This window comes from Centropristis striata, chromosome 4 (assembly GCF_030273125.1).
Source record: "Centropristis striata isolate RG_2023a ecotype Rhode Island chromosome 4, C.striata_1.0, whole genome shotgun sequence".
NCBI classification, from domain to species: Eukaryota; Metazoa; Chordata; class Actinopteri; order Perciformes; family Serranidae; genus Centropristis; species Centropristis striata.
This window is the reverse complement of record NC_081520.1, coordinates 41070894-41096884: the sequence shown is the minus strand read 5'-3', so window position 1 is coordinate 41096884 and position 25991 is coordinate 41070894. Positions and strand designations below refer to the sequence as shown.

Below are 25991 nucleotides of genomic sequence, written 5' to 3'. Positions count from 1 at the left end.
ATAAAGTATATTTTAATATCAATAAGCAAACAAAATAAGATTAATAAAGGCATGGCAAAGACATAATGGGTGGGTCATGGGTGTTTGTAATGCCATTATTAACACTTATATAAGCTTATAAACACACAATAATGTTAATAAGCACCTTGTAAGGACTTACAAGGGCCTTATTACTTGTTAATTAATGGTTATTACAAGGACCTTAATATAAAGTGTTACAGAGATTTTTTGTTATTTTAAGATTTTTGTCACATTTAACTAATTAATACGTACAGCAGTGTTTTTGGAATCCATAGAGTCACAGAGAGAAAGCAAAATATGCATTTCAAATTTGTTTCTGTATTTTTTTATTTTTTTTAGCTGGCGGTGGTGCACGCTCATGACACCACAGATGACGCTGCGGTGACATCATTGCTGGTGTTGCAGTCCGCTGACTGCGAGTCAACAGATCAGACCAGAGCTGACACCAGATAAATCCTTTCTGTTCCATCAGCAGGCAGCACATTCCTGAGGAACGACCAAGCCCAAGGAGAGACCAGGAGGAAGCATTTCATCACTTGTCACACAGATTACTTACTTTAACCCTTTATCAGGCAAAGAACTATATTTGGTAACTTCAGGTAATATTCTGAGAAAAAAAGTCGCAGATTTAAGAGACAAAAGTGGCAAAAAAGCAACTTTTTTCTCCCAGATTCACCACTTTAACCCTTAATAGGACACTCATTGAAATACTAAATTCCAAATTTCAACCCTAGAGAATATTGGAGAATATTACATACTGGCAGAATGTGTAAAAAAAACATACAAAAATAATATTTGGAGAAAAAATTTACGAGATTAAAGTGGCAAATCTATGAGAAAAAAATGTGTCGATTTATGAGATTTAAAGTGGTGAATCTGGGAGAAAAAAGTTGCTTTTTTCCCATTTTTTTCTCGTAAATCTGCGACTTTTTTCGCGCAGATTTGCCACTTTAAATCTCTTAAATCTGTGACTTTTTTTCTTGTAGATTTGCCACTTTAATCTAGTAAATTTGTGACTTTTTTCTCGAAATATTACCTGAAGTTACCAAATATAGTTCTTTGCCTGATAAAAGGTTAATTATCTTATTTGTATTGCAAGTTGTCTGAAATGTTATGTTTACATATGCAGATGAACATTTTCTAAATTTAGAATAAATCTACAAAGTAAAATTAACACCTAAATGTGTAGTAGGGATGTTTTCTATCCACTCGTCACAATACAGCACATACATAATAGTCTCAAAATGAATATTTTATATATTCTATTGATTTTCCTTGGTGTTCAGTGGTAGCTAGGCAAGAATCCTTGGCTTTTACTCATTTATTCCTTTTTAACTCTAACTCTGTTTTTAAATTGAGTTTTAATTAGTATTTGATTGTTTTAGTATTATTTTTATTATTATTGTTTTCATTGTTTGTATTAATTTATTGTTTTTTGTTTTTTTTAATAACTGTAAAGCACTTTGGTCAGCTGAGGTTGCTTTTAAATGTGCTCTATAAATATACTTTGACTTGACTTGTGTGAAAAAGTGTAGTTTGCAAACATTTTGCAGGTAAAGCCAAAAGGGCCCGTTCTTTTTTTAGTCCATTAGTCCAACATAAAATGTGATTTTGAATCTTTTTTTTTACTTTCAAAACACTATTATGCTCAATAAAGAATTTTAAATGTTGCAAATGTGCATTAATTTAGAGTACACTGAGACATTAAACTGCATAATTTTCAATTAAATTCTGGAAAAGTTGGTGTGTTCTAAAACTTTTGACCAGTAGTGTATATATATATAAATAATCCCAACTAATCTAAGAACTGAACACATTTTTCCACCTGCAGACACTAAAACATTCAGTCATATAATTTAGTCATTACATGCATTTATTTGAGAGGAACAAATTTCGCCATACATATCTTTGTGATTACCAGCACATTTCAATTAAGTTAACAAATTATTATTAAAAATTTCTAAAAATTAAAGCATAACAAACAGTGGGGGCAAACTATCTGTTGGGTGGAGGAGCAGGATGGTTTTTAATGCTGCTCCTTTAAAGAAGAAAAGAAAAAACAAACAACACTTCTGCCTGCTTCTGCTTCAGGAAATAATCAGAACGGCTCTCGTCACAAACGTACATGAAGCTGACATCTCATGTAAAGTTTTACTGCCTTGCTCTGGAAAATTCCGGACAGGAGTTGGATTAGAGCAGAGACATCAGCGGCTGCAGTGTGTTGTAAAGGTTGTGGGATCTTTTCCTTCTGTGGGAGAACAACACAAGCAGCAGCGCCCCCGTGTGGCCACAGCTTCACCCAGCAGAGCAGCTTTAAACAACAAGGACTGCTGCTTCCAAGTGTTTGATTTTCATTCCTGCACCCTGACTGCTGCCATAGTCAACCATAGTTACCTTTCCTTCCAGCACAGATTACCCCCCCTCCCCAAAAAACAAAATAAATCTAAATATTTGCTCTAATTTTGAATCTGAAATATACATCAAAAAATGGGGTTCATCTTTAAAAGCAACCCCCAAAATGGAAAATAAAAGATAAAATGAGGATGAAGAAATAAATCAGAAAAAAAGGCTCATATAGCTATAAAATAAATAGAAAATAACTGATTTTTCAAAGCAGCCCCCAAACAAAAAAAACAAAGACAGAATGTGAAGTTGTGAGTTTTGAAGGCAACATGAACGAAGAGCTGGAGCGGTGAGACCACAGAGACAGAGCTGCTTTTCTTCAAAGAGTTTGACACAACGAAGCGATAATAAGCGTCTGAAAGTTGCAGAGAATCAAGAAAAAGAAAAAAAAAAAAAAAGATGTAAATAACTCAACCAAAAGCAGACATCTTGCTTTCCGACATTCGCAGAAGTTTTGGGTTTTTCAGCAAAAAATTACCGACTTTCAAAAAGCGTTGTTTGTTTTTGTTTCTGTTGAACAGAGGCAGGCGGAGAAACAGTTGCAGCTCCTCCACCAGGATCAGACCGGAGGGGGACGCTGATTCCTGAGGGGCCAAAGTGAGAAGAGGATGAGAAAACAGACGAAGAGGGAGGTCACTTTGGCAGAGGTCCCTTAAGAGTTTCTTTTTTTTTTTTTTTCCTGAAGGGGGAGAAACGGTTGGGAGCAGGGACACATAGGGACATAAAACATTGACATTTAAACAGACACGTTAACATCTTCCTCTTCCTGGATATAAAAGCCTTTGACAGCGACCTACTTCCACCTCCGTTTAAAGCCAGCAGGTCCGCCCAGTCGGGTCCGCCACCCTTTTTTTTGTCTTGTGACCACGCCTTTAACCCCGCTTTTCTCATTATCACCGTTATGTCTTTGTGTATGTGTGATATGAAAAAAAAACAACTAGTTATTTCTGCAAATACAGTGGAAATCTACACACAACAGCAACAACAAGAGGGCTGTGAGGAAAGTCCTGCGTCCCGTCTTTGGTTAGTGTTTCATCCCCCAGCGCTCCTCTTTCTCACTCACAGGCGGCTGCTTGTGTGTAAAGACTGCATCCTCTTTCTCACTCACAGGCGGCTGCTTGTGTGTAAAGACTGCAGATTGAAAACATGTAGTGATAACAGCATGATTTTATTTCTCTCCCCTCCCCCTCATAATGTGCATATGTATCTGTGTTTCAGTGGTTGATGTAGTGTGGATGTCGAGGCTTCCTTATTTGTCACAGCAAAGCTCCATTTTCGTCCTTTAAGCGTCTTTCCATGATTCACTTTGTATTGTTGTTCATGTGTAGAGCTTCGGCTGTAACACCGGGTCGTCTGTCCTTTATGAACGGTTGTGTTGGTGGTAAAGTCAAAGAAATGACAAAAACTTTGTAGGGCGACCAGTCATGTAGTAGAGCCAGACCATCTGAGTGCCGTTTTCTCCCGTCCTCACCGTCCCTGTCAAGAGGAAGAAAGTGGATTTATTACATGGGGCGAACCTGGTCTGACAGGAATCCGTGAAATAGCCACGGAATAACTCAAATTTCGGATTTCACTACAACGCAATTTTTTTAAATTTAACCTTTATTTAACCAGGGAATATCCCATTGAGATTAAGAACCTCTTTTTCAAGGGAGCCCTGGCCAAAGCAAGTATATAATACTAATATTTGTTCCTATTGGTTTGTTCCAAGTCACGTGACTTTCAAGGTCCTGGCAGTCAGAACAAAAAACATGGCGGACAGTTCTCTCATTTTTAGTGAAAAAAATCTATATTTTGACCGTGTCAGTTTCACGGAAATTTGAGTGATTCCGTGGCTATTTCACGGATTCCTGTGAGACCAGGTTGCATGGGGCAGATAAACTCACTATTATTAAGGCTGTTATTGGGATTTTTGAATTATCATTATTATCTTTGTAAGGGCCAATAAGGGCCAGTTCATCAATAATAATTGAAGTTAAAAACAGTTAAAAATGAATGATAAGAATTTCATTGTAATTCATACAATGCTAAGAGTATGTTAGTTTAAAATATACAATTAGAAATGTTTAAAGGGTTAAAAATGTTTCTATGCCTTTAAATTTTACATTGTGATGTCACTATATAGTGGTAACTATGGTAACTGACTGTGTATCTTAAGTTTGGTTTTTAGTCAGAACATGGTGGAAGCAACACAGTCTGTTGACCGTGCGTCAGACCTGTAATTTACTTTGTTGTTTTTAAGTAAACATTTTAAAAGACAAAGAAGTTGTCATGTCTCGTCGCTCGCGTGGAAAAAGAGTGTTTTTATCGACTGACTATAGAAGTGGCGCAGTTAAGAAGGAAGACCTATCAATTTAAGTATAAATATGTCTTTATAGGAGTATTGTGATAGAGTTTAAATGCTTTTGCAAGGATGTGATTTTGATTTTTGATTTTATTTATATATATTTTTTCTTTTTTTTAAAAACCATTTCTTTCTTTTTATGTTTTGATGAAAAGACTTGACATGTTTACAGGATGTAGAGCAACATGTATGTGCTGTTTGGTTTTTCTTCAAATAAAAAGTTTAATAACAAAAGAAAGTGGATTGAAATTAATCCTGAATATGGCAGAGGACATTTTTTAAACTCAAGCTAATATAGCAAAACTAATTATCCGTGACTGATAAAAATCTTTTTGAAGATAAATCCCTTTTCCTCAATCTGTCTGAAGCCATTCTTTTATTCTTTTAAGCACATTTTGTCATTAAAACGCTACGTTGGCTGCACAAATACATTTTTATTCTGTTTAAATCTGGTATTTCTGCACAACTGCAGATAAAGATTAGGCATCACCAATATTATAAACGAGAATTCATTGGTGGAATGTAACTAAGTAGATTTACTCATGTACTTGAGTATAGTTTTAAGGTACTTTTTCCTTAACTTGAGTATTTTAAGTAACTTTATACCTCTACTCCACTACATTTTAAAGGCAAATATTCCTCTACATTAAGCTGACAGCTTTAGTTACTTTCAGGTCAAGATTTAACATGAAAAGCATGATCAATTTAAAATCAATATGCATGTTTATAAATTAAACTACTTAACATAAGTATATTATGTCGTTAAAATTAGCCCTCCCTTGACAACAGTAAAATGCTGCTTACATAAATGCATCAATGATAATAACAAAATAATATATTTAGAATATATAAAATAAACTGAGTGGAGTCATTCTGCATAACAAGGACTTTTGTTACTTTAAGTACATTTTGCGGAGAACAGGAGGCTAATTATATGCTTTTCACATGCCCAGTATTAACAACATACTGGGAAGGAGTTAAGGAAATACTAAAGTACATTTTTGAGTTTAAAGAGCCTTTGCAGGTACAACATTGGTTAGGTATTTATTTAAAATGAAAGATAAGAGCAAAGGACATTTTTTTTTTTTATTTAATGAGAGTAAATAAGTTATACTGTAAAGAAAGGCTGATAAAAACAGTGGAAATATTTAATCAAATTAAGGAGATGAACACATGAATACATGCACCACCCCTTATTTTCCCATTAGTCCATTTTAGTATATCTTATTATTATTATTTTTTAAAATATTTTATTATTATTATTATTATTTCTTGTTTTTTGTGTCGTTAGTTTGTTGTTTATTCCTTTTCTTGGAGATCCTCATTTGGGAAATACCAGTTTGCCTTGTATATATGTTTGTCTGTTTACCCTATGTTTTGTTATTTACTTTGTGAATACATACCTTGAAAAAAAAAGAAAAAAAATGCAAGGTACAATATTGTAAAGAAAACGAAATGACTGATTATGTTTGTGAAAGTAAGAAGTCTTGCAATAAAGTATTAAAAAAGTACATTTTGATGCTGATATTTCTGTATTTTAACTTAAGTAAGTTTTGAATGCAGGACTTTTACTTGCAGTGGAGTAATTCTGCAGTGTGGTATTAGTACTTTTACTTCAGTAAGAGATCTGAATACTTCTTCCACCACTGTCAGTACATAAATACAGATAAATGTTTCACCTGGCAGCCTCATGGCGCGTCTCTCCCCGTCTCCAGACTGGCCTCTAGCAGCAGCTCCTCCAGGTCTTGTCCACAGCTGACACTCACTAAACAAGTGACACGTAACACACATTACCAAACAGGATTTTCACGCATAAAACCAAATGCCCATGTGAGTTTATTGCTCTAGACCAGCTATTCTCAACCTTGGGGTCCAGACCCCAATTGGGGTCGCGAGATGATTTCTGGGGGTCACCAAATCATTTGGAAGTCAGCTCTGTCTCCACTGTGTTAAAGTGTTCATGTGTTTTATTTATTTATTAATGTGTTTCTTTTTTGGGTCATTGTGGGTTTTCTGGTTATTTTGTGTCTTTTTTGGTCATTTTGTCTTTTTTGATAGTTTTGTGGTCAATTTGTGTCTTTTTTGGTCATTTTGTTTCCTTTTTTGGTCCTTTTATGTTTTGTTTTTTTCATTTTGTGTGTTTTTTTGTGTCATTTTGTTTCTTTTTAGGGCCATTTTGCGTCTCTTTTTGGTCATATTGTGTCTTTTTTTGCTTAATTTTATGTAATTTGCATTGGTAATTTTGGTCAGAGAGATGTTTTAGTTGTTGTCTGCTTCATTATTTGTCCAAAATTCGTTGTATCAACTGAGTTTGTATGATCTGAACTGTGAGATTGTGTTCAGTGAGGGGGGGTCCCAGACAACATGCATGTTAAATTGGGGGTCGCGACTCAAAAAGGTTGAGAACTACTGATCTAGACAAATCTGCAAACTTACGCCTTGTTTGCTTTGGCTGATACGTTTGGTCCCCCTCTGCTTTGGACAGATTTCCAAAGACCTGAGACGTGTCGGGCCAATCATAAATCTTTATCAAATATTGTGTTTGAGACGAGGACCGTGAAGAGAACAACCAAGATCGATAGCTGCAGCTGATATGGAGCTTTCTGTTACAGGTGCTAGCCTGTCAGTATAGAACAAACTGGGCTACATATTTTTGCTAACAGAAGAACAATCAACTGTGGTTCAAGGTTTTCTTGAGAAGATAGATATGTTTGCTGTACTTCTGATAAGTTTTATTCCAACTCATAATTATCAGCTCATCTCAGTATGCTGTAGTCCAGGAGTTCTCAACCTTTTTGAGTCGCGACCCCCAATTTAACATGCATGTTGTCCGTGACCCCCGCTCACTGAACACAATCTCACACGCACAGTTCAGATCACCCAAAAAAGAAACAAAACGACCAAAAAAAGGAAACAAAATGACCAAAAAAGACACAAATTGACCACAAAATGATCAAAAAAAGACACAAAATGACCAAAAAAAGAAACAAAATGACCAAAAAAAGACACAAAATGATCAAAAAAGACACAAATTGACTACAAAATGATCAAAAAAAGACACAAAATGACCTAAATAAGACACAAAATGACCCAAAAAAGACATTAAGTGACCAAAAAGACTAAAACACATTAACACACGCTGACTTCCAAAATGATTTGGCGATCCCCAGAAATCATCTCGCAACCCCCCGACCCCAAGGTTGAGAATAGCTGCTGTAGTCAACTCAACTCAGTGCTGCGTCACAAGCTGATAACACACCTTGGAAATAAAAAAAATAAAAAAAGAGGTTTTGATTGGAGGTGTGTGGTGACTCACCGTGCTCCATCACACAGCTGCCAGGCTTGGGGCTCTCAGCGTCCAGGAGGTGGAGGGAGAACTCGGGCTTCAGGCCGTTGGGCAGCGCCGAGCCCACCACCTCCTCCGGAGCTTCTGCAAAACACTCGTCCTCATCGGCAGAGCTCTCAGCGGGTGAATCCTCGCCTTTGACTGGGGAGACGGACTCAGCCGTGGCAGGTTCGGGACCCTTTGCGGTTTCTCCTGTTGGAGGATTTAACTCCTGAGCTCCGCTCTGAGTGACAGACGGCTCCTGGTGATCAGTCAGCAGAGAGACAACAGGCTCTGCTGCTGGCTGCTGTGGACACGGTTCCTCTTGGGTCGGCTGGCTGTCCTCTTGCTCTGTTAAACTGGGTTTTTCATTCTCTGACACATCGGCCGGCGCCTCCTGCTCCTCCTGTAGCACCTCCTCTTGTTGTTCCTCCGTCTGGTTCGGCAACTGGCTCTCTTCTGATGCAGATGCTAGCTCATCCTGTAGCTGTTCCACTGCAGGGGTTTGACTCAGTCCATCTAACAGTTTACACTCTCTTTCTTTGCTCACATGCTCCTCCTCTTCTATATGACCTCCTTCCTCCTCTCCTACTACAAAGGTGGGCTCATGTTGGGGGCTTTTAGAGCTCTCTGTTACCTCCTCAGTGAGCTGAAGTGCTGCAGCCGGCGCTGACGAAGAATCTGAAGGCAGGGCTGGTGCTTGTTGACTGGAATCTGCCACTTGGGGAGCTAAGGTGCGAGCTGTCTCGTGGTCTGTGGGTTGACCTGTAGCCTGTGGCTCTAGCGTAGCATTTAGCTGGGACTGTGAGTGTGCTACAGGACTCTGCTCTGTGAGTTGACAGTCTGTTGGGCTCTCCTTCACCTCCTCCTGCTGTGTTAGTGAAGGTGTTTGGGATGTGGGAGGCGGCTGTGTCTGCTTGGTGGTGTTCTTGTCTACTTGTGGCTTCTTCGAGGCCTCTTTAGCGGCCGGCGCACTCATCTGGAGTTTTAGCTGCTGCTGCTCAGGAGGGCTCTCCACTCGGGTCACCATGAAGATCTTGTGACCCCTCCCCGGACTGGAGACAGATATACAGCGCCCAGGAGAAGGAGGGGTCCCGGGAGGAGCCGGGGATTCTGTGACGGTGATGCCGGAGATGACACCCGGCCCGCCGGCAGGTGAGGCGGCCGGGGGGGAGGAGGTACATGAGGCACTGAGGAGGGGCGGGGCTACCCCCGTCTGGCTTTGAGGAGCAGTCTGGTGAAGAGTGGAAGAGTTTGACGTGGAAGTGGAGTTTGTTACCACCTCTTCCTCCTCATCCTCAGTGTCCGAGTCAGACTCCAGGATCATCTGAGGAATACTGGTCTCAGTGCTCTCTGCTGCCTCCTGGCTGCTGCTCTGTCCTTCATTTCCTGTTGTTTCCACTTTTTCTTCTTCCTCTTTACCCTTTTTGTCCACCGTGTCCTCTGCTTCTTCTCTGGTCCCGTCCTCTGTGGCGATTTCAGCCATGGATGCCGACTGCCTCATCTTCTGCTCTGTTTCCTCCTTCTCCTTCGCCAGGATAAAGTTCCTCTTGCAGCCGTTCTGGATCTCGGCCAGCAGGGCACGCTGAGTCTCAATGAAGCTCTTTACCTGAAAGACAAATCACAATAATATAAACACGACTAAATCAAAGCAATACCTACAATCTCTTCTGAGCTGGTACCTTACTTCAGGCTGCTGTAATATCATCTTCATTTCAAAACACAATTTTCTTTAAAAAGCTAAAGCTGGGGAAGCCCAAGTGTCCTCAGGGTTGAGGTGACCTTTATTGTCATTCCTCATCTCTCTCCCCTCATTTCCTGTCATCTCTCCACCAGCAGCTATTTCATAAAGGCACAATAGGCCCAGAATAATCTTTTTTAAAAAGGCTAAGGGCAGTATTATTCTATAAGTTATAGTTATTTTCAACACATCCAGTGAAAAATCCAAAGTTGCATCAGTTTATCTCAGTACTTTCGGCTTTTTCAACCATGTCTATAGCAGCCATGCAATACCATTAACTTATTCCAAAAAATACTTAAAAATAGGATGATTAATTTATATAAGTTAGAGTAATGAGTAAGAAGCTTCTTTCTTTTCTCTCTTTTGTGACTGTTTATTTCTTTTGTTAATAAATAACAGATTGTACATTTCTAATTTTCGGTCCAAAGGTCTATCATACATTTTCTGTTTCTGTTTACATGTTGTTTACTTTGATCAATGTTTTTTTTTTCTGGTTTGTTGCTTCTGTTTTGATGACATGCATTGACCGAAATAAACAGATACGAAACGAAACGAAACAGTCAGCAGTCAAACATGTAAAAAAACAGGTCATACAGACATAGTTTCATTTAAAAAAGCCTAAATAATTTCTTAAAATAGCTGGGCACGGTAGTTCTAAGCAGACTTTGCTAAAACAGGAATAAATTCTGGATCTTATGGGGATTTATGCTAGAGCCCGGCCAATACATCGGTGTATATGCTATATGATTTTTTTCTTCTTCTTCTTTTTTTTTTTTTAAAGTGTCAGCAATTGACTGCAACTGAACAGTAATGTTTATTTAGTTTTATTTTATTCCCATTTATTCTGTATTTTCTCTTTTATCATTTATAGAATTGGTTGTCAATGTATTACATTGTTTGTATAAAGTTTAACAATGTTAAATAGATATAGAATAGAATAGAAGGAGTTGATGACTTGTCTTAGACTGGAGAGATTGACATACATTGTTAAAGGTCAACAGGAGTTTGCTTGGATTTGGGAATCATTTATGTCATTCTTGACCAATGAAACGGATAACACTGACTGAACAACAGGTTATGAAATGATCCTGCCTTTTATTTTATTTTATTTTTATTTTTTATTTCTTATTTTACTCCACTTTAGTCTTATTTATTTCATTTTAGTACTTATTTTGCATTAGTTTGATGTTTGTTGTCAATGTCCATTTTATTTACTCACTTTCTTTGTCTGTGTGAATTAATGTATGTTCGAGGGGATATAAATGAAAATGTTTGTACATTCGACATAAAGTTTGATATGCACTTGAAACTTCAATAAAAAATATTGTTGAAAAAAACAAACAGTGTTATTTAATAAAGTTTTATCTTTGAGAAAGTAGCTCTCTGGGGACATTTGCAAAAAATCTGTGCACAAATGACAGAAAAAAGTCTATTTTCATTCAGCCAGCAGCGTTATCAATGATGCCTGCATGCTCACAGTTTCTTTCTTGGGCTCCCGGTCGAGGTCGAGACGCAGCAGGGAGGTGTTGACTTTTAGGGCGAGCGACAGCGCCATCAGTCCTCCCGTCTTTATCTCGTTCTCTCGAAGGTCCAGACGCAGCAGTCTGGGGCTCTCTGCGATGAATTCAGCCACAGCCACAGCTCCTACAGCACAGACGACAGAAGCAAACAGGAGTCACCCACTGACAGACAGCCGGACACCAAAATTACTCCTCAAAACCTAACAGGCGCTAGTTCCCACCTTCGCAGGACAGTTTGGTGGAGGCGAGGCCCAGTCTGAGCACAGACCGGTTGGCAATCAGTCCGTCTTTCAGCTTGTGGACCCCTTCGTTACCCACAGAGTTATGGCCCAGGTTCAGGGTCTCCAGACTCTGGGTGCATGGCTGAAGGAGGGAGAGAAATAACAGAGATATCCATGAGCTTGAAACAATGAGGTGTTTCTTCAGCAACGGGACGCTGCAGGTAAGTTTTAACAGCTGGCGTTTGTCAGGGGAGTCGAAATAAACCTCAGAAATGGAGTGATTAACTTAGCTTACACTGAAGGAATACCCAAAATTATTTGTATATAAATTACCATGTGATTCCGCTTGTTATGGGGTTCTTTTTTATTTTATTTTTTGTACCGGTGACCTTGTGAATAACCTGTCAGCCCTTTGTTTAGAACAAAACCTGCCATTGTATTTTGCTGTATTTATGGATGACCCTGTCTGATGTACCTGTTCTGTGTGTATAATTATATGTTTGTGTTTAGTTTTTTCACTGAAAAATCAATAAAAAGAAAGTTTAAAAAAAAAAAATTACCCTGTGATTAATATCCGTTTACATACTGTCACATGCAAAATAATCCAAGTCTCATTTATCCAGTCGTATGCTCACTACTTCCCAAACACATGCAACTTCATTAAAATCTGAACATTTTGGCACAAACAGTCTTATGATTGAGCAGGGCAATATTCCTCCATGCCGAGCTGATGCAGCTTATGTGGATTGTGTGTTTGGGAAGTACTGAGCATACGACTGAATTAATGCAAACTTGCATTATACTGCACAAATTGTGTGAGAGTTTGTAAACAGATGTTCTGATATAGTTTTGCTGTTATTTAACGTAGGAATTTTCTCAGTTTTTTTATTTTTTGGTCGCCATGAAAGCATGCAAAAAAAAACCCCTTTTTCTTAAAGAATTCAAGGTTACAAAGGTCGTGTAATTCTCATACAAATGGTCATTTTGGGGTAAATATTACGTATAAAATGTGTTTCAAGGTTTTAATTAAATCTGTGATATGCCAGTTATGTTTAATAGACTAGAACATATTTAATGCATATTTTATCATCATGACAACTACAGTGTTTATGTAGTGGCTTTTATATTTAAATTGTGCATTTAGGATTTTTTTATGCATTATTGGAGAGTCACTGGAAAAGCTTTAATTTCCTTGCAGCCCAAAGTTAGTAGTTAACTTAATGAACTGATGAAAAAGACGATCTGATGATCTCTCCTGTCAGTTACTGCAAACAGAGTGGTGTTGCTGGTGGTTTGAGACTTAAAACATGCAATTTTATTAATGCTAACAGCTTTTTCACCATGTAAGAAATCTCCCTCTATTGATTTTATCAGTGCACATAACTGTGTTTATCTCAGGCAGACAAAGAGCTGAAGCAGACAGTCATGGGATGTTCTTTATCAGTAGGAATGGTAGATTAAAGCCATTTTTGTGTGTCGTGTAACATCTCACAAGCCTAACCATGAGAGTGTTTTCTTGGAAATGTTATAATCTGAAAGCAGAAGCATCATGTGTTTCTAAAAATAACAGGACCGTAGTGGCACTCTGTCCCATTCTTCAACTTAAACTGGGCCACTATTTGGATTTAACTAAAGTATTTGCAACGCGAAAGTCATTGTAAAAATGTTTAATTGGAAACTTGAAAATAAAATTACATGTCCAACGGATTTAAAAAAAAAAACTGTGTAGCTTCCATCAATATCTGAATATGAATAAATCCTAACACAGCTTAAACTATACAGTGATTTCATGACATATAATTTAAAGTATAGAAGTGTTTTATCATTCATACATGACTAAATTATGCATTTAAGAGCTTTTTTCACCTAATGAATGATGATGAAATTATCATTAAGTTTTTAATCTTTAAACTTATCATCATCATTAATCAATTAGTCCCTTTTTGCCTCTTCCAAGTTCAGCTGTGTCTTAATTCTCCGTAGATAACAACATGGGAGAGGCATTCATTTTAATCACATCATTCATATCTGTGTTTGTTTAGTAAAATCTTAAAAGCTCAACTCGATCTGTCACTTCACTCAACTTCCCGATGATAACTTTCAGTGTACAGTTTACTGATACAAAAACAAATAAAAATCAGCTACTTCATGCTAAGGGTTTGTATGTTTTTCTTGGCTACTGCTTTGCACATTAGTGAAACATTTGATAAACAATACAGACACATGAAGCAGCAAATAACACCAGTAACTGAAACTGAAATGTCATAAAACTTAGTCTATTAACTGGGAAAACTGTGGGTAAGAAACATGCTGCAGATGCTGCATTAAAGTCATCAAATAATGGTAATTATGCAATGTTTGAAACATTTGCTGTGGTTCTACTAAAAAGGACTAAACTGCAACAAAACATAAACAGCAGGAAAAAGTTTATCTTACTTAACAGACCGTAATGACTCAGCGGTGTCTAAATGTGAACACTGTCTGACTGAAACAATAAGAGAACAATGAGTGTGGAGATAATGACGCTATCACTCAACAACAGACATTAGACCAGTGCATTAGTAATGGATAATCTACGACAGACTGCTGTGAAATCAAACTAAGATAAACTGAAAGAAATAAAACGGCATGAAGACTAGTCCCGAGCTCACATCTGTTTTCATATTTCTGACACTAAACGTCAGCTGTATTAATGAGGAGCCGACACAGAAATGTCCAGTGAATTCAGACGTCATAACATCCATTTACGCAGCACATTCATTTCCCGCCTGCACACCTGTCACTCGCAAGTTTACACAAAGAAATTGGGTAGCGGTTTCTCTAGTGACATGCAAATATGAGTCATTCATCTAACAGTGAAGCAGTTGTTCATATTATTTGTTCTACTGGGTAAACTGTATCCATTAAACCAACAAAAGTCACACAGGCGTAGACGAGCTTCAGAACAACATCAACTTAGATGAATGTGAGCAGATACGAGGAGAAAAGAGGCAAAACAAACAGAAAAGCTCTATTTTCACCACTTCTTTAATAGAGTAATGAGGAGAAAATTCAATTCTCTCTGCATAAGTTGATATAGACACAAACACACAGCCAGCAGTGTTTTCCTCTTAAAACCTTGAAAGAGTTTGTTTGAGTGGATGTATTGTCCCGCAGTGAGTGTGTGTGTGTGTGTGTGTGTGTGTGTGTGTGTGTGTGTGTGTGTGTGTGTACCAGTGCAGCAGCGAGGTAGCCCATGCCATTGTGTGTGAGCTGGTTGTTCCATAGCACCAAAGTGACGAGGCCTTTCCTCTGCTCTTTTAGTCCTTCACACACGTAGGCCAGGCCTGAAACCACAAACAGAGAATTAATTTTCTAAGCTGTCCTCCAGCAGGAGCATCTCATTAACCCTTAATCGGGTGAAGAACTATATTTGGTAACTTCAGTGGATATCTAAATGGGTCCCCATGTCTCTCCACATGGGTTCTCCCACCTCTTTTCTCTTGCCTACAATTAAAGTTGTTGTTTTTTTTTTGTTTTGTTTTGTTTTGTTTAGTCTCTTTTTTACCTTTGTCAATTCTGTATTTTATTGCACTTTTATGTGAAGCACTTTGGTGCGGCTCAGCCGTCTGTAAATGCACTATATAAATAAATTTGACTTTGACTTTGACTTTCCAGCTAATCAGCAAAGATCAGGCTACGTCACAGACAGTGACACCATGACATTTGAGAATATTTCGAGAAAAAAGATTAAAGTAGCAAATCTACAAGAAAAAGAGTCGCAGATTTAAGAGATTTAAAATGGCAAATCTGTGCGAAAAAAAGGTGCAGATTTACGAGAAAAAAGTGGAAAAAACACAACTTTTTTCTCGCAGATTCACCACTTTAAATCTCATAAATCTGTGCATTTTTTCCTGGTAGATTTGCCACTTTAATCTCGTAAACTTTTTTCTCAAAATATTACCCCCCTCCCCCGGGTCCGTATGTTTGTTTTTTTTACACATTCTAGCAGTATGTAATATCTTTCAATATTGATTGATATTGATATTTCAATATTGGTTGAAATTTGGAATGTGTCCTATTAAGGGTTAACTGGAAATGGTGAAAAGTGTTATTTTGCAGGTGGCAGACAATGGATTTGGAAGAATTCATCATAAGAAACAATATCGATGAGCCTTAGCCAAATAAGAGCAGAATGATGAAAATCATAAACAATCGTATATTTGCATCTGGTCGAGCTCAGCGCTCAAATAAGTTTTTTGTTGTCTGCATCTATAATTCAAATATAAATTTAAAAACCCTGAATGTATTGGTGGAAAGCAAAGCAAGAAACACTATTTTTCCCCTAAGACTTGGACGTTAATTTCTGATACTTGATTGGCCAAATAATCCTGTAAGCTCCAAATGAATACTTTGTGTTTAGTGGTGATACTTTTATCAATATGATAATCTGTCAGAAAACAAAACAAAGAGGGTGAAATGTAACACTTGATTGACAAAAGACAAAAAAGTTGTGACAAAAGCCAGTTAATCATATTCTGAATTTTCCAGACCTTCTTTGTTTGATGTTCAAAACATCACCTTGGTGTTAAATAAATATATGTCCATGGGAGCATTATTTATACTCTATGTTTTGTTCTTTGACATTTTATTCTGTCCAGCACCTCATATTTATTGTCCGACCTTTTGCAAACTATTTATTTATTTTGTTTTTCAAATAATTAAAAATTCAACATGTTTAAAGCCCTGATTTTGAAGATGCTGTACACAACATTCAGAGCATATCTATGGTCCAGAGTTACTCATTACTCGACTATAACTTCATGTAGAAAACAGATTTTTGTTGCTTATTAATGTGATTTAACCTCTACAAACAGGCTTCCTTCCTTGTTATTTTATTCTTGTGGTTGTGTTTAACAGATAACTTAACAAACCCATAATGATAATGATAATGTGAACGCATGCTCATAATGCAGAATATTTAATGAGTATTTAATGTACCTTTGCACAATATGTTCATTGCTTTTATTCTGTTCCATTTATTGCCTTGTTGTATTACTTCTGCAGGGATTACCTACTTTCTCCACAAGGATCAATAAAGTCTCATCTTATATGAGTTTGTGAAACGTTATTCAGGTGCACAGTTAACAAATCTTTTTAACAAAAGAGTCCCGCCTTGAGAAAACGACTATAAGCCTATAAAGCAGTATGTGTTAGTTCTCTATCACAGCTATGTACCAGAGTCTAGGATGTGGTTGTTGCGGAGGTCCAGGATCTGAATGTTGTAGTTGAACTTGAGCAAGTTGCCGAGCTGGGCTGAGTCCTGCAGGCCGTTGAGCTTGTTGTCTGCCAAGTACAACTCCCGCAGGTTCATGTTCATCTTCAGAGCCGTAGCTGTAGAGAAAAATAAATTATGAAGGAAGTGAGCGAGAAAAACAATTGGTAAAAAAAGCATTTATGTTCAAATCGGACTGGAATAATCTTCCTTTAAACATACGATCATTGACATCTTTTCATAGTTTTAAGTATGCCCTGTCTTCTTATTTTGAGTTAAACTGCACATGTTTCAGATAATATTATGTAATTTTTATTTTTATTTAAAAAAAAAAATGCAATTTCAATTTACAATAATATTATGTTACTTCTTTCAGTTTTACTAGGCTAATGTTATGGCCAACTTGTGGCCATTGAGAGGTTGTGATTATTCTTGTGTTTATTCTTGTGTTCATTTTTTGTTTGTTATGTTTGTGTTGATGCCTGTTGTCGTTGTTGTTGTATGTCTGTAAATTGTTGAGTGTTTTGTTTTGTAATGTACTTTAGGACCCCCTCGAAAACGAGAGCATTCCTCTCAAGGGGTTTATTCTACTCAATAAAATTTCTGAAAAAAACCCCAACCCTTCTTAATGATCAAATTCAAGGACTTTCCAGGCCCGATTCCCTCAAATTGAAGGAGTCATGGGTCACTTGGGTTCTCATTTGTGCTAAAAAAAAAATACAGGTAAAATACATTCAAACACTTACAATGACCCATGTCTATTTATGTCTAACATAATTCTAATAATAATTAACAAATGGCGGCTGTGGCTCAGTTGGTAGAGCATTCGTCCAGCGATCGAGCGAGATACTGAACCCCAATAGCTCCCGATGCTGCGTTCATCGGTGTGAGAATGAATCCAATGGTGGCAGGTGGCACCGTTTAGGGTAGCCTCTGCCACCAGTATGAATGTGTGTGTGAACGGGTGAATGAGTGCAGTCTGTAGTGTAAAGCAGGGATTCCCAAAGTGTGGTGCGTGCACCCCTGGGGGTGCGTGAGCTGCTGCTAGGGGGTGTGCGAGATGAAAAATGTAATGGCTATTCAATTTTGTGTCATTTATTGTTCATTTTTGCATCTATTTTGGTCATTTCTGCATCTATTTTTTGGTTGTTTGGTAATTTTTACATGTATTTTTGGTCAATTTGTGTCTATTTTGATAATTTTGTGTCATCTTTGGTCATTTTTGCATCTATTTTTGGTTGTTTTTGATCTTATAATGAAGCGTAGAAGAAGTTATCTTCTTGTTCTTGTATCATTTTTCCAACCTGTGTTATGATGACGGGGTTGTGTTCACTCCACGCTCATTTAAATTTGCTGCAATTTTTGTTGAACGCAGCTCAAAATATTATAACATTTTCCCAACTGATCTGCTTTCTGCCTCTGATCCTGAGCCTGTCATCATCCTTTAATATGGCTATAAAAACTCTTATTGCATTTTGTTTTTTTGGAGGTGTGGGGGATCGGGGGTGCGTCAACCCAGTTGGGACATAGAAGGGGGTGCACGGCTGAAAAAGTTTGGGAACCGCTGGTGTAAGGCGCTTTGGATAAAAGCGCTATATAAGTGCAGTCCATTTACCATAATTCAGGGCCTTAAATCATCCCGTCAAATTCACAAACTTAAGGGGGGAACCTTCTAAATTGTAGGTGTTTCAAGACTAAATTCAGTAAAAGGGATTCTCCGGCAGTGAAAGCAAGGCTGGGAGAAGAAGCGGCTCTGATCTTACCCAGCAACATGAGCGGTCTGCCAGACAGACCAGCGTTCTCCAGGTGGAGCACCGCCAGGCTGCCGCTGATCCTGAGTGCTCGTGCTACGAAGGGAGCCGAGTGGTCCAGCAGAGGAGTGTTACGAGCATCCAGATACTGCAGAGAGCTCGTCTGAGGGGAAACACCAGCACAGACTGAATTAGTTGGTGTGCAGGAATAACAGCTTGTGATAATAGTCGTGATGATAACAATCTTTGCGTGGTTCTTAAGTGCAATAAAATAACACATTTATAAAGGACACATACTAGAAGTAAACAAGCTAAATGTTCAAAATGAGGTTGTCTTGTAGACTTTATGTAAGTAAATGACCTGTAACATCCGGCAAACACACACAGACACACATTTTAATCATTATTCCTCAATCTGTAACCTGTCATTAGCCATGATAAGCAAATTATATTACTTTATTTCAAACGGTACCCAATTTCAGTACCTGTGAGCATCTTGGTGAGGCAGTACTAGTTTTTCACAGCACTTCATGCAGTTTGTTGTTATGTTCCTTCCTTTTAAAGGTGCATTTGGAAGACTGGTCATGAGATGTTGCTCTACTGATTTTTATGTATTTTACAGGTATGTGAGCTCCCCTATTTGTTATTTTGTCATGTTGTTAATTTATAAAATATAAAAGACTGCTGTTGGGTGGAAAAATATTTCTGTGATTACACAATTGAATAGGATGTATTTTGTTTTATTGATTTAATTTAATGTAATTGAACATAGTAAATGCTATAACTGACTGCAGACGAGAGGTGTGCATTTGGAAGACTGGTCATGAGATGTTGCTGTACTGATTTTTATGTGTTTTACACAGAATAAATACACCCCCAGCCGAGCAGAGCAGCAGTTGTCAGCATCTCCTTCCTCAGCAAACATAAACACAACGCAGAGATTGCAGCAGACCAAAGTTTTAGGCCAGACCGGCTACAACTGCATGCAGAAAAGATTAAGCTCAAAGGACCAAATGTGAACAGCAAAGATGACATGTGTGCACACTGTCCCCCAGATAAAGCCACTTCAGTATTGGTTTCCATCTGCTCTATCCCAGGCCTCACCTCAGGCATCCAAGGACACGCACTTGTCAAAGCACGACGGCGAAGATTTACAGGGCTTTGCTGAAATTATCTCCCGTGTCTTTTAATTGACAGAGACAACACAAACAATCTACAAGCTGGTGTCTCCAGACAGCTCTTCATTAATCACCAGACACTCGATGCTTGTAGGCAAGCGAAGCCTTTTCAGACGCTGATCAGATGAATTAGCTTCTCACACAGTAACGGTTGTGACCACAAAACAACTGCAGCGCTCATAAATGTTTCTAAACACAATTATTGTTCCATTAGCAACTGTGATTAACAGTTTGTTGTTTTCCCCTCGAGAAGAGGAAGCAATGAACCGAATCTTTAAAAAAACAAATAAACAGGCCACAATATTAATAATAAAGACTGCAAAGTAATTTGTGGTTTGGCAACAGATTAATGTTGTTCACTGTCAGGAGTCACAGTAAAAATACACACAAACTCCACAATCCAATAACCTAATATACAGTACAGGCCAAAAGTTTGGACACACACCATCTCATTCAATGCGTTTTTCTTTATTTTCATGACTATTTACATTGTAGATTCTCACTGAAGGCATCAAAACTATGAATGAACACATGTGGAATTATGTACTTAACAAAAAGTGTGAAATAACTGAAAACATGTCTTGTATTTTAGATTCCTCAAAGTCACCACCCTTTGCTTACTAGAATATAAGACATGTTTTCAGTTATTTCACACTTTTTTGTTAAGTACATAATTCCACATGTGTTCATTAATAGTTTTGATGAATCTACAATGTAAATAGTCATGAAAATAAAGGAAACACATTGAATGAGAAGGTGTGTCCAAACTTTTGGCCTGTACTGTATATATTACAGATTGATTTTAACTGTTACTTTTCTACTATTTGGATTTTTTTTCATGAGTCATCTCAAACGTTTTTATACAGTATAGCATTATACAAAAAGCAACTGTATGAAATGTATTTTTGTAGAGCAGAGCTACAAAGTTCAGCCGACCAATCGATTAGTTGATCGACAGAAGAACTATTTTGTCAATCAATAACAACCCTGAACTCTCATATGCACTGACTTTCATATGGACTTTATTACTGTGCAATATTTCTTCGGCAATGTGCAATAATTTGTGCAATAAATTGTCCTTCAATGTGCAATATATTTATGAACACTAATTAGCATCATGGCAAATTGAATTGAAGACTGTGCACCTTACCTCCCTTTCTTGCCTATTTTTTTTACATTATATATATTTTTTTTCTTTACATTTACTTGCCTAAGTAGGTGTATGTTTATGTTTATATTGTATATCTTTTATGTATTTTATTTATTGTCGCACTGCTTTCTGGAGTCAGCTCTTAAATCTCATTGTACATGTGTATAGTGACAATAAAGGCATTCTTCTTCTTCAATGAATCATTCAAGTAATTATTAATGCCTTCCAAATATGTGGATTTCCTGCTTTTCCTATTCTATAACATATTGAAATGGAATATATTTTGGACTGATAACTGATAATAAATACATCACATTTGCTCCTTAGAAACTGAGATGGACATTTTTTTTTTTACTATTTTCTGACGTTTTATAGACAATAAATCAAGAAAATACGCAGCACATTGATCAATAATGAAAATAATCATTAACTGCAGCACCATTGCAGATTGGCTTTACTTTGTCTGTTCCTCGACACACAATCAACAGTTCCTTCACATGGTTTGTTTGACAAAAGCCAACCAGCAGCTGTTCATACCGGCTCGTTTTCTCACGTATCTTGTTTGAGAGGTGACATGGTAATGTGTTTGTCTGGCGCCTCGTTTGTATTCTTCACAGTAATAAGTGATGACTGACGTCAAAGAGCAGCGTAAAGGGCACAGCAGACTTTTTGAGGAGCAGGCGAGGAAAGGCCGAGACCTTATGTCCGAGTGTTGACAGGAAACAGAAGCGCCGCACGACAAGTTCAGCCTGAAAAAAAAAAACCCAACAACCCACGAAACAGTGGATCGATCCTCTCTCCTGGGTATTCAGCTAAAATTACAGAAGTAGAGGCTTCAAGTCAATACTTTTGAGAACAAACACCTTCTTCTTTGGCTAAACAAAACGCATGACATACACTCACTGGCCAGTTTATTAGGTGAAGTGTGTACCTAATAAAGTGGCCATTAATTAATAACCATTAATTAACAAGTAATAAGGTGCTTATTAACATTATTGTGTGTTTATAAGCTTATATAAGTGTTAATAATGGCATTACAAACACCCATGACCCAGCCATTATGTCTTTGCCATGCCTTCAGATGCCTTTTAAGAAGATTTTTTAATTTTTAATTTTATTTATTTAGCTCATATGAAGCAATCTGACTGGCTGTTAGCCGCAGTATAATAACCAGATATAGCTGTTTTTATTGTTAACATTAGAATTTATTTAGTTCAAATGGGAATATGCCGATATCTTTCATAGTGCCATACATTATGACCGTTCTATTAAAGAAAACATTATTTGGTAACGCTTTATATTAAGGTCCTTGTAATAACCATTAATTAACAAGTAATAAGGCCCTTGTAAGTCCTTACAAGTTGCTTATTAACATTATTGTGTGTTTATAAGCTTATATAAGTGTTAATAATGGCATTACAAACACCCATGACCCACCCATTATGTCTTTGCCATGCCTTTATTAATCTTATTTTGTTTGCTTATTGATATTAAAATATACTTTATTGCTCATCTATTATAAGTTAACTATAAGTTAACTATGCTTTTTGCAACTACCGGATCTAAAGCGAGAACAATGCCTTATGCCTTATTAATTATTACTAATTAATGCTTATTAAGGACCTTATTAAACCCGAAATACTAAGACCAGCCCGTCTGCCACGTTCAGAGTCACTTAAATCACCTTTCTTCCTCATTCTGATGCTTGCTTTGAACTTCAGCAGCTCGTCTTCACCATGTCTATATGCCTGAATGTACAGAGTTGCAGCCATGTGATTGGCTGACTAGATATCTACGTAACTGAGCAGTTGAACAGGTGTACCTAATAAAGTGGCCGGTAAGTAAATGTTTAAAAACATTAGGCCTTCTCATGAAGAACACTCAGACCAGTGTAGTCCCTTTTTTACAACCGATTCCTTTTTTTGTCCAGCTTTAAACGTCTTTTAACAATCTTCAGACCATTTTATTCATCCATGAAAAGATCAAATCCTTTGCAGAGAAAAAAGAACAGGGTGGGAACAGCAGACAATGTTTTCCCCTGTAGGGGAGGATGATCTCTCACCTTCCTCATCATGTGAGCTGCAGCCTGCCATCCCCGTGTGCCAATGTGCTTGTTGAAGGAGATGTTGAGATGCGTGGCCGACTCGTAGTACTCGATCATGTCAAACAGAGCCGAGGCGCCCTGAGAAGAACAGAGAAATATATAAATATTATGGCATTTCATATTAAAATACAGTTGGTTGTTTTTCTGTAACAAATCTCAGTTGGCCACAGTGTCGAAACAATGAAAGAGATGTTACACGATACAGTCTGGAGCAGCTGTGGTTGCCATGGTTACAGTCCCTCAGAATAGGTGAGACCTGCCGAGGTGTTTAAGAGGACTCAGGTGGGAGAAAGACACACCTGTCTGACAGACTAAGTCTGTGAAAATGAACAGTGTCGCTGCTCCTATTTTTATTTTATTTTAGAGTAAAGATGCAACTGATGATAATTTCCACCATCTATTCATCTGCTAATATTTCCTTAGAAAATCCATTAATTGTTTTGTCTTTAACCCTCTGAAACCCAAGCCATAATTTTAAAACCAAGAATTATTTTTTTGGAAGATTCTGTGAAAACGCAACAGTGGGTCTCCATGGTAACAAGTATCAATACTTTGATTTCAACATAAATGGTTGAATGGATTTTAAGATAAATCATATTTTTCCGCACATTTCATTTAAAATAAATAGATGTAATGCTCATCAATTTGTTACAACAGTCCTCTACAAATTCTTCATATTTATATATTGAACCTAGCTTGAACTTTGATGATTTCTTTATGTCTGTAGACTCCAATTACACAGTTGAGTCTGTTGTGTTGGGATGTTCTGTTTAGTTTTTGTCAACATTCAGTCAGAAATAGGTGCTACTACACAGTTTCAAATACATGTTGTCACTTTGTAAGGGTTAAAATATTGGTTTAAAATATCAAAAAACACTATTATTAGTGATTTCTTCTAAATATATATAGTTAACTGTCAATTGTGACACTGGAAAGCTTAAAATCTTCACATTTGAGGAGCTGGAACCAAGCAAATATTTAGCATTTTTGCTTAAAAAAATAACCAAAACAATGACTTGATTATGAAAATAGCTGTGTTTCTGTTGATTTACTAATCAATCCTTGCCGCACAAGATTATTATCATTTTACATTACTCTGCAGATAATTTTCACAGTTGACCGATTGACCCTTTATCAGGCGAAGAACTATATTTGGTAACGTCAGGTAACATTTTGAAAAAAAAGTTGCAAATTTACCAGATTAAAGTGGCAAATCTACAAGAAAAAAAGTTGCAGATTTAAGAGATTTAAAGTGGGAAAAAAGCAACTTTTTTCTCCCAGATTCACCACTTTAAATCTCATAAATCTGCACATTTTGTTCTTGTAGATTTGCCACTTTAATCTCGTAAACCTTTTCTCAAAATATTATTTTCGTATGTTTTTTTTACACATTCTGGCAGTATGTAATATCCTCCAATATTCTCTAGGGTTGAAATTTGGAATTTGCAAGTACTTCAATGAGTGTCCTATTAAGGGTTAAAGTGGTGAATCTGGGAGAAAAAAGTAGCTTTATTCCCACTTTTTTCTCGTAAATCTGCGACTTTTTTCGCGCAGATTTGCCACTTTAAATCTCTCAAATCTGCAACTTTTTTTCTTGTAGATTTGCCACTTTAATCTAGTAAATTTGAAACTTTTTTCTCGAAATATTACCTGAAGTTAACAAATATAGTTCTTTGCCTGATAAAGGGTTAATAGTTTATCTGAAATCTTTTGTTTTTTTTGTCAAATCCCAAAATATTCCCTTTACAGTGATATATATTATGAAGACATTTGCAGCATTATGACTATAAAAATATTGGAATTTTTCCCTGTAAAATTACTTAAAAAGGTTAGTCGGGTATGAATTAAGTTTATAAATAAAGCATATTCATTTTATGCTCAACAAGTAATCTGTTAATTGTCACTTCAACTGTGTTCTGGAGATAAATGTGAAGAAATCATGTTACATGAAACCCTCTCTGGTAAAAGAGTAAAAGAAGGACTAAAGAGAAATGTCAGGTGTTGCAGCCAAGTGAAATTATGTGATCTCAGAGTTTTAATCTCATTTTGGTTTTGGTAGCGCCGTGGGGCTGCATCTCTTTCATCTATCACTGATAAAGTATGGAGTGGAGAAGGAACACTTGTTTTGTTTTAACAGAAAAATGAGCTACTGGGTCATTAGCTCTCCGTCCTCTGTGTCTCTCACTCAACAGTTAACCCATTAAGGCCTAAAACACCTGGAAAAAAATGCCTGTAAAACCTCTGGGCGATTTTGAAAGAACCCCCTAAAACCTGAAGTTTTTCTGGAAATTCAACAGATTCAAGATTTTTCAGCCTCTGTAGCAGATAGAAATGAAATTCAAAAAGTATTTGAGAGCTTATACCTGTGGCTTGCATGAGAGGTTTGTTTGTCCAAACCTTCAATAAAGTTTTTTACAAAATCAACAAACTCAGCAAATGTTACATTTGACTGAATAAAAATCCTATGCATAATACTAATACATGCCCATTAGCAAGATGCAAACATGATATGACCACTGGAAGAACAAGACATAGTTCTCATTAGCCTACTGTAATAAAAAAATAAAAAATAATAATAATAATAAAAATAATAATAATAATAATAACAATAACAATAATAATAATAATACATTTTATATATTGCACTTTTCAGGGTACTCAACGACGCATAAAGTAATATAAGACATAAAGAGTCATGATTTCTTATCACAATCACAATCAATTAGTATTATTATAGTTATTATCTCCAGACGGCCACAAATCTGTCTGTTCTTCGGTGAAAATATGTCGTCTAAAAACATATTCCTCATCCATAAATCCCGGTCGATTGGTTCCAAGGGTCCCGGTTTTAATGGTAGAAATGCGATAATGCTTTCCCGCCTTAAATGGGTTAAAGGAAAACTTAAACACAACCAGAATCAACAGCCAGTGGTGAATTTGCTCCCGTGTGCAGCCAACTGTGGGACGTGACTAGCAGAT

The 25991-nt window shown here is 37.0% G+C and overlaps 1 protein-coding gene across 1 annotated transcript in view; it reads right to left on the bottom strand.

Annotated features, from left to right (window-relative positions):
- Window positions 1-1876: 1876 nt before the first annotated feature.
- Window positions 1877-25991, bottom strand: part of ppp1r37 (protein phosphatase 1, regulatory subunit 37) — a 65834-nt gene continuing 41719 nt past the window's right edge. Inside the window, exons 5-13 of the mRNA XM_059330729.1 lie at window positions 22971-23090; window positions 18593-18743; window positions 16793-16948; window positions 14789-14901; window positions 11576-11717; window positions 11312-11478; window positions 8085-9702; window positions 6448-6533; window positions 1877-3900 (exon numbers count right to left, since the gene is read on the bottom strand). Coding sequence (XP_059186712.1) covers window positions 6457-6533; window positions 8085-9702; window positions 11312-11478; window positions 11576-11717; window positions 14789-14901; window positions 16793-16948; window positions 18593-18743; window positions 22971-23090 — 2544 coding nt within the window. The 3' untranslated portion in view covers window positions 1877-3900; window positions 6448-6456. The remainder of the gene's footprint in view (window positions 3901-6447; window positions 6534-8084; window positions 9703-11311; window positions 11479-11575; window positions 11718-14788; window positions 14902-16792; window positions 16949-18592; window positions 18744-22970; window positions 23091-25991) is intronic.